This window comes from Carassius gibelio, chromosome B12 (genome assembly GCF_023724105.1).
Source record: "Carassius gibelio isolate Cgi1373 ecotype wild population from Czech Republic chromosome B12, carGib1.2-hapl.c, whole genome shotgun sequence".
In the NCBI taxonomy this organism is placed as follows: domain Eukaryota; kingdom Metazoa; phylum Chordata; class Actinopteri; order Cypriniformes; family Cyprinidae; genus Carassius; species Carassius gibelio.
The window spans coordinates 18,319,715-18,328,616 of NC_068407.1; the positions used below are offsets into that span (position 1 = coordinate 18,319,715).

Here is an 8,902-nt window from a genome sequence, read left to right on the forward strand (position 1 = left end):
CGCGTTACCCGGCGCCGCCATGTTTTTCGCCCTCACGTCACTTCCGTTTTGGTTCGGTGTGGCGCGAGTCGCGAGAGAGCGAACAATAATTGGCGAGAACAGAAACACAGAAACATATGAACACACAGCTGCTGCATTGTATAAGATAACAGAAAACAAACATATCCGTTTGACAGATTTGTAAAAAGTACAGTGGTTGGATTAATCGAAGAGAACATGCCGCGGAGAAAGGTGAGAGAAAATACGAGAATTGGGTCACTATGTTAACCCAGTCGCCTCAGCGCGCGCTAACGGCTAGCTCAGTGTTTATGTACATGTTTAGACAAATATAGTTTAGTTGTTTTGTAAATATTTAAGTTATATGTCAGAAGTATTAGCAGCTGACATTTTAACACGTGAAAAGCCACCGAGGTGGCTCTAAAATGGTTTGTTTCCAGCTGATAAGCCAGTTAATTTAGCGGTTTGGCTTTAGGTGAGGATGTATACAAACACAACCATTTCGGTTTGCTTTATACGCTAAAAGTATGTTTTTGACCATATTTATGTATTATTTATGGCATCTTTAATTATAATATTTAGTCTGACTTGTTTAGACGTGCATAGTGATGTAACTGTTTACATGGTGTTTGCAGAGAACAGCAGGCAGCAGTTCAGAAGGGACTGCAGATTCTGATGACTCTGGAGATCACGAGAAGACCGACAGCTCCCACAGTGAAGCCCATCAGCGCAATAACACCCGTCTGACCCGAGCGTCACTGCGCCTGAGCCAGAGCTCTCAAGGTAAAAACACACAGCTGACATATTGGCACCTAGTACTGTTGTTCAGTTGATAGATTTAAGGCTTGATGATTTTCTTTAAAGTGCCATTTGTCCAAAACACTTCAGAAACGGTTCACTTTGATATGCTTTGGATAAAGTATGTGTTAAAGTAACACACCTTCAAAAAGCACATTGTTTACTATATGTCATTTATGCCTGCAAAATTTCACTAGTGTTACTGCAGCTTAACGATTATTTTTGATTCTTTAATTAATCAGAAATTAAATTCTCATTTTATTTCTAGTAATGCATTAAAAAAAATGGAGGCTGAATTAATAAACATGAACGTATCCTGTATATTTTGCAAAAAAAAAAAAAAAAAATGGAGGCATCAAGAAAACTTTTGTAGTTAATCAATGCTTATTTTATTTACTGTTATTAATTCAAAAAGTTGGAGTCTATAAAAATAATCATGAATATATCCTGTACATTATTATATATATATATATATATATATATATATATATATATATATATATATATATATATATTTATTTTATGTACAGGATATATTAGTACACATTTCATAATGTAAATTGTAGTAAGCTTTTCAGTTTTCTTTTAGAATGTAAAACAAATCAAATGAATCTCTAAAAAATGGACCATATTTTCAGAGCAAGTTAACTTAAATCATTACAAAATGTAAGTGTTAACTGGCTTGAGAGATTAAATTTTTTAACATAAATTATTACGGTGATGTATTTGTGTTTTAATTCATGAAAGTTACTGTTTGTATTAAAATCCCTACTGCCAGGTTTTTATGCTTTTCTGTTTGACACACACTTCAATGCATCTAGACGCTCCACCGGATGTGAAACAAGCAGCTGAGAGAGACGAGTCTCCCCCCAGGACACCCACAGGAAATGCCCCCTCTTCTGAATCTGATATCGACATATCCAGCCCCAATGCATCCCACGATGAGAGCGTGACTAAAGACCAGAAAGACTCTGGCAGCGATCCCTCTCACCGTCCAAAACGCCGCCGCTTTCACGAGAGCTACAACTTCAATATGAAGTGCCCCACACCTGGGTGCAATTCTCTAGGTAATTGCTCTTCAGATTAATTTCCTTTTGCATCTGCTTAATAATAAAATCCAGTGCTAATGGTTTACAAGGGCTTAATTGAAAAAAAAAAACAATCTTCACAGTTTTATGAAACATTTCAAATTTGAATGGATCATTTATAGTCAAGCTTTAAACTAAAATCTGTGTTTCTTTCGAACAGGACATTTAACGGGGAAACATGAGCGACATTTCTCCATATCAGGATGCCCTCTCTACCATAACCTCTCAGCAGATGAGTGCAAGGTGCTTTAAGCCACAAGTATACTTTGCTTGTCTGCTATATTTTCTATTATTTTTGTTATGAATGTTTTTGCATGGTCTGAGCTTTGACAGTTAAAAAGATTTTTTTTTTTTTTTTCTGTTTTGTTTAGCACGTTCTCTGTTGTTTATCTTTGTGTGCTTGTCATCCCTATCAGGTGAAAGCCATTGAGCGTGATAAACAAGAGGAAGAGCGCAGTCAGGGGCAGAACGAAGAGAACAGACATGCTACTCGACATCAGGTGCTCGCCAAACAGATGTTCACTCAACACCAAACAAACATGACAGTGTGTTAATGCTCCTTAAGTGCATGCATGCTATTTTCCCAGAAAGACACTTATGTGAAGGCCTAACGTCAGCAGCAGGGTGCTTTCTATTTTTAAAATGATTTATGATTGTAAGCCATAAATTCTGTGGAGCACCTGACTTGTGAGCTATCCATGAAGAGATTTATCTGGAAGAAACAATGTACTTTATAGTAAAAGTGGGGTGTAATATTAATTTGCATTGCTCTTTCACAGGCACCAACTCAAAGACAAGTTCGATATAAAGAGAAGGTCATGGAGATGAGGAAGAGGAGGGATTCTGGACTGACAAAAGACCAAAAAGAAAAGTACATGGTAATTGTGTCCTCTGTGATATATTAAAATATCGGTAGCACTTTATTTTACAGTCCTGTTCCTTATGTACATACTATGTACTTATTATAGTAATAACAATAAGTATGTAATAATTAGGTACTTTACCTAAACCTACCCCTAAACCTAACCCTACCCCATGTAGTTACCTTGTATTACCGGAACTTTTTTAGATGAATACACTGTAGGTACACGTACTGTAAAATAAAGTGCAACCAAAATATCTATATATTACTTTGATTAAAAAATGAGTTTTTTAATGAAGGTGTATAGTGCCATTTATATTTTCTATAATGCTCAGGTGTTATTAATGATGTTTATATATGTGAACTATCTGTTTGTTCTTGTTTGATGTATCAGGAGCACAGACAGACACATGGAACCGCGCGTGAACCACTCCTGGAGAACATTACCAGTGATTATGATCTAGAGCTCTTCAGGAAAGCTCAGGCCCGTGCAGCAGAGGATCTGGTATGAAAAGACATGCATCACTTCTGACACAGCAGATCATCAGTGCACCCTTTAGCTTCATCCCATCAGATTGGAAATAAAGACAATAGTCATTTAAGTATTTAATTTACAGATATTAGGCCTATAGTGTGGTTATGTAAATTGCAGGCATTATAGTGTGTGTGTGTGTGTTTTATTTGGTAGAAATAACCATATGATGGTTTACTGTTACTGTGGTGAAATTAATTGAGATTATGGTTTTACTGCCCAGTCCTAGATTCTATGTGTTATTTTAGCTTCATGTGAAATTTGATGTCTAAGGTTTTGTTGTTTGCAGGAGAAACTGCGTCTGCAGGGTCAGATCACAGAGGGCAGTAACATGATCAAGACCATCCTGTTTGGCCGTTATGAACTCGACACTTGGTACCATTCTCCCTACCCTGAGGAATACGCCCGTCTGGGGCGTCTGTACATCTGTGAGTTCTGCCTCAAGTATATGAAGAGTCAGACCATCCTGCGCAGACACATGGTATGAAATCCAAATTCCCTTAATAATCTCTGTTATGATTGCATGTACCGGCTAAATTTATATGGAGATGAAGTCAAATGTGACGTTGTCATGATCTATGCAGGCTAAATGTGTGTGGAAACACCCTCCTGGTGATGAAGTCTACAGAAAAGGTGCCATCTCTGTGTTTGAGGTTGATGGGAAAAAGAACAAGGTGGGGATTGGTTGTTAATGTAATACATTTTTTTTGTGGATGTATGAATACAAAGTTTTGGAGGTGTGTGTTGCTTTGTGGCATTGCCTGTTTTCCCTCTTATATCTAATTCTAAGCTGTTGATGAGCTTGTTTAAAAAATATATGAAATGTATTAATCTCCGCCTCAACAGATCTATTGTCAGAACCTCTGTTTGCTGGCCAAGCTTTTTCTGGACCATAAAACACTGTACTATGATGTGGAGCCTTTCCTGTTTTATGTGATGACTGAAGCTGATAACACAGGCTGTCACCTCGTGGGATATTTCTCAAAGGTAATTAGCTGCTTGAGGCTTAATGTTGTGAATTACATGATCACAAAAACATAAGCACCAAACTGTCAACTAGGGATGTCAAAGATTAATCAACAATCGATTCATTGTGAAGAAGAGATACAGTCGATTAAAGATATTCGTGGATGGTTAAGCAATTTAATCTTGGGATGCGTGCATTGTGCAGATGTGAGTGATGGTGACGGGTCTGGCTCTTTGGCGAAAATAATTCAGTTACATAGGAGTTACGCTTTTAATGTGATTACAAATTTTAAAAGTTAATTACAACAGAAACAATACAAATATATTTTGTATTGAAATGTAATAGCCAAGTCATGTTTAATTTTAATTTCCCCAGCAAAGTTTCCAAAATTGTGCGCATTAAACAATAGCTGTGTTTACATGGACCCCACTAATCCAATCGTAACAGGACTAGAAGCACAATCAGAATAAAAAAAGTCACATGTAACCAGGTCAATCGGATTGAATTGGCCAGATCTGATTCAGATTTCGATTGGTTTGTAAGGGGTGGTTAATTCTTTTTGTAATTTGAGTGAGAGGACATGTAAACATTTGATAGGATTGAAAACTGAATCTGGAAAATACTGCGCATGTGTAGTGACATAAAAATAGCGTAATGACGTATAACGTGCTGAATGAGCTGTTCTTCCTGATGAATAAAGTGTCATGAATGAATGTCCTGCCATCATAAAACTCCCCTTTCGCTCAGCATCTGTGAAGTGGAGCAGCACAACGTCCCACCAGACTGTCATCCACAGACGACTGGCACTTTTTCTGCTTTATAAAGTAAGCAGCACAGCACAACTGTTCATGTGCTGGTCGTGGCCTAATTAGGACCTGAAGTAGATAAATATCAAGGGGGCTTTTTAAAACAGTATTCAACAACAGCGGGAAACTTTATATTAATGCAGTGTGCTCATTATATTAATGCAAGCTTGTGACTTATAAACATATCAACCTGATCACTTTATTTAGCATTCATGTAAACACTATGTTCGGATTCATCAATCAGAATGAGTTTATTCCGATGTTTCGGAGACTTGAGTTGCTTTTAAAATAACCATGAGTACTTTTCCTCGATTCGAGTCAAGTCTGGAATCATTTCAGGTCGAGTCTGAAGTTTATAAAAATGACTTGAGTCCGAGTCAATAACTCGAGTTTGTGCAAAAACTGTTGGTAGCTGTAACAGCTTTGAGTTTAGTTTAGCTTCAGTGGGATTCTGCTTTAAGGGAAGTAGTGACTGATTGAATTTAAAATCTTTGCTGTTTTCTGTTCTGAATATGTGAACGAGGAATCTTTCTGAGGGTCTAATTATCTGAATTAAAGAAAAAATCTAGACCAGGCTTAAGTGTTTTGTGGTGCTACTAACCAATTTTAAAGAGCATTTCACCCTGTTGAGTACTGAAAACCTCATGAACTGGCAAAACATGCGAATAAAATGCTACTTTTATGAACAATAATGAGAAATTCTAGTCTATGGTGGCTTTAGAGTCGAGACAGAAGAGTAATAAGCAGACTGACTAACTGCTTCTCCGTTTGTGCAGGAGAAGAACTCGTTCCTGAATTACAATGTGTCCTGTATCCTGACTATGCCACAGTACATGAGGCAGGGATACGGCAAGATGCTGATTGATTTCAGTGAGTACCTGTGTTATGTCTACGAGTTTACAGATTAGTGATATTGAGATCTAGATGGTTATCTAAAGGCATGTCTAATTAATCAAAATCATAAAACTTATACAATGTGTCAATTTATTAAAAGTTTAGCAAATACATCTGGGGCCCTATGAATCTTTTTTTCCAGGATTTTTCTTATTATTATTATTATTATTGTTATGCTTCTGAATTCTGTTTTATTGGTTTAACTATATTTGAATAACCAAAAAGCATGTGTAGTTAGTCAAAATAATAAAACTTTAACAATTCATTTATTGTATTATAAAAATGTTACAATCATAACGTCCAATCTAAAATCTAATCAAGTGAAAATTTTATAATTTTATTGTTTTGGCAAACAAAGTGCTGCACAGGTGGGTTTGTAAGTTCCAGTTTTATAACTGGGTTCTGCAATATCACCTGTGTTTTCAAGAATCATAGACCTCTATACATGACATCAGTATTTGCCCTGAAGAAGGCCACAGAGGCCGAAACATGTTAGCATGTTTTTAATGGATAGCCAAGTTTAAAAAAGGCTTGAGTTCCTCAGAACCTCTGTTTATTTGGGAAACATGACATCAGTACTTTGACATCATAACCATGTACATGTTAAAACTGTAAGCGTTTACAGTGATCTTGGAGTTATGTCAGAACAGTTGTAGCTGTAATGACATTATCTCTGATGCTGTTATTATTCAACACGTGCATCACTGTCTTTGTTTGGCATGGTTCTAGGTTACCTCCTGTCGAAGGTTGAGGAGAGGGTAGGTTCTCCAGAGCGCCCTCTCTCAGATTTGGGCCTCATCAGTTATCGCAGCTACTGGAAGGAAGTGCTGCTGCGGTACATGTACAACTTCAAGGGCAAAGAGATCTCCATCAAGGGTAAGAGAAGTTGCCCCTGCCATGCAAGGGAGCATTTGTAGGCACGTTCACTGACATCCCTGTGAAATCACTGTGGGTTTAGCCTTGTTTCTTGTTTTGTCCTGTTCAGAGATCAGTCAAGAGACTGCAGTGAATCCTGTGGATATTGTCAGTACTCTGCAGTCACTTCAGATGCTCAAGTATTGGAAAGGGAAGCATCTGGTCTTGAAGCGACAGGTATCAGAAAACACTTAGACGCATTTTTTTACAGTACAAAATTGATTTTTTTCCTTCTTATATATATATATATATATATATATATATATATAAAAACACTAACTTCTCTCTTTTTCTATTCTATTTATTCATTTTATTTTTATTTATTATAAAATTAACAAAAGCAAAAAGGCCTCTAACACTAGCTTGCTCTATTCTTTTTCTATCCTATTTATTTTCATGTTATTAATTATATAATAAAAATAAAAAGACCTTGCTATGTGTACTCCGTTAAGCTATCGGAGACTGTTTTGTTGGTTTGATTGCTTCTGTTGTCCTCATTTGTGAGTCACTTTGGATAAATTATCTGCTGAATGACTAAATGTAAATGTATTTTATTATTGGGCTGCTATTTCCATGGACTGAACTGTTGATGCTCATTTATTAATTTTAAAATCCAAAATAGATTTTTTTTTTTTTGTATTGTAAAAAAAAAAAAAAAAAAATTAATTTAGTAGTAATTGCATTGTTGTTCTTGCAGAAATATCATTGCATTGAAATAGATCAATAATTCAATAATTTTTCAAAAGGAATATTTAGACTATTGTTTCCATGTTATGTTCCTGCTTTGTGGAATAATAACAGAAGATCAATGGCATTTCTCTAGCTTTTAAGTATTCATATTTTTTTCTGAAAGCATGCATAATTTTGAAAGGATAATATTGCATATAAATGTAACTTAAAGGCTGGAGAAAAACACCTCACTTAGTTTTTTGTGTATGTTTTATATTAATTTTTTTTTTTTCCCTCTCTCTCTCTGGTTGTCTTCTGTTTCTGAATGGCACAGGACCTGATTGATGAGTGGAAGGCCAAAGAGACCAAAAGGGGCAACAACAACAAGACCATAGACCCCAGCTCTCTGAAATGGACCCCTCCCAAAGGAACCTAATGGACTTACACGTTACATTTCTTACTGCCGTTATGTCTTTTTTATGACTCCATCAAAAGTGTCTTTGCAATGGCTTCAGCTGTTAGTGTCAATTTATTTTTCTCTTTTTATGTGCCCTTTTGTTATCTGAAATCTCACTTTTTTTATACAGTGCTATTTATTTTTTGAAATCATGTTTCATTCATATTTTCTCCTGACAAATATAATCTGTGCCCCAGCATATATTTAGAAAGTTTTTTTAAAGCAAACAATGTTTCTCATCAGTAGAATATAGTGAAAAATGAGGCCTTACAAAAAAAAAAACATTTGATTTACACAAGTTTGTTCCCTGATTTCTTAGTGTTTTGTGAACATGTTTTCATTTTAATCAGAACTGGGAAAAAAATTATGTTTGATACAAATTTATTATGTCACATTTGATACCTGAAGCAAGACATTTACTTGCTTAATGCTCCCAAATGATGTTCTGATGAATTATTATGTTGGTGCCAGTTAAGCGTGGAGAATAATTGTGTACTGATTCACAGAGGCTAGTGAAGTCTAATAGAGCGCTGGATACTGCAGTCTTTCCCATTCATCTCGCACATCTGCTGTGTGAACAACAACATGATTTCACATTCATAAACCGCTGATTTTTCATCATTTTTTGCATAAATACAGTCCTTCTTTCAGTGTTGTACCTGCTTGTTTGTTCAAATCTCCAGATTTGTCTATTGCTGTGCTGGTCTCTGGGATTGTTTTTCTGAAGTCACCTGCAGATTAATATGAAAACAAGTATTTCAACTTGTTTAAACTTGCAGTTTAGCAGTTTTTAATTTACAGTTAGTCATTTAGCAGATGCTTTTATCTAAAGTGACTTGGAAATGAGGACAATAGAAGCAATCAAAACTAACAAAAGAGCAACAATATGCAAGTGCTTTGACAAGTCTTGGTTAGCC

General features: G+C 35.9%; 1 protein-coding gene across 1 annotated transcript; it reads left to right on the forward strand.

Annotated features, from left to right (window-relative positions):
* Positions 1-11: 11 nt before the first annotated feature.
* On the forward strand, positions 12-8,640 carry LOC127968994 (histone acetyltransferase KAT7). The gene is made up of 14 exons (XM_052570540.1): positions 12-231; positions 633-780; positions 1,617-1,862; positions 2,044-2,126; positions 2,300-2,383; positions 2,663-2,761; positions 3,140-3,250; positions 3,567-3,758; positions 3,862-3,951; positions 4,124-4,264; positions 5,827-5,920; positions 6,674-6,820; positions 6,930-7,036; positions 7,863-8,640. Exons 1-14 carry the CDS (start codon positions 217-219, stop codon positions 7,962-7,964), a joined length of 1,659 nt encoding a protein of 552 aa, XP_052426500.1. The 5' UTR covers positions 12-216; the 3' UTR covers positions 7,965-8,640.
* The last annotated feature ends 262 nt before the right edge of the window (positions 8,641-8,902 follow it).

Excerpts from the sequence above, each read along its gene's own strand:
- LOC127968994 (XM_052570540.1), top strand. Across the intron at positions 3,952-4,123 it reads TTGATGGGAAAAAGAACAAG|ATCTATTGTCAGAACCTCTG; the intron begins GTGGGGATTGGT and ends CCGCCTCAACAG. Across the intron at positions 6,821-6,929 it reads CAAAGAGATCTCCATCAAGG|AGATCAGTCAAGAGACTGCA; the intron begins GTAAGAGAAGTT and ends TGTCCTGTTCAG.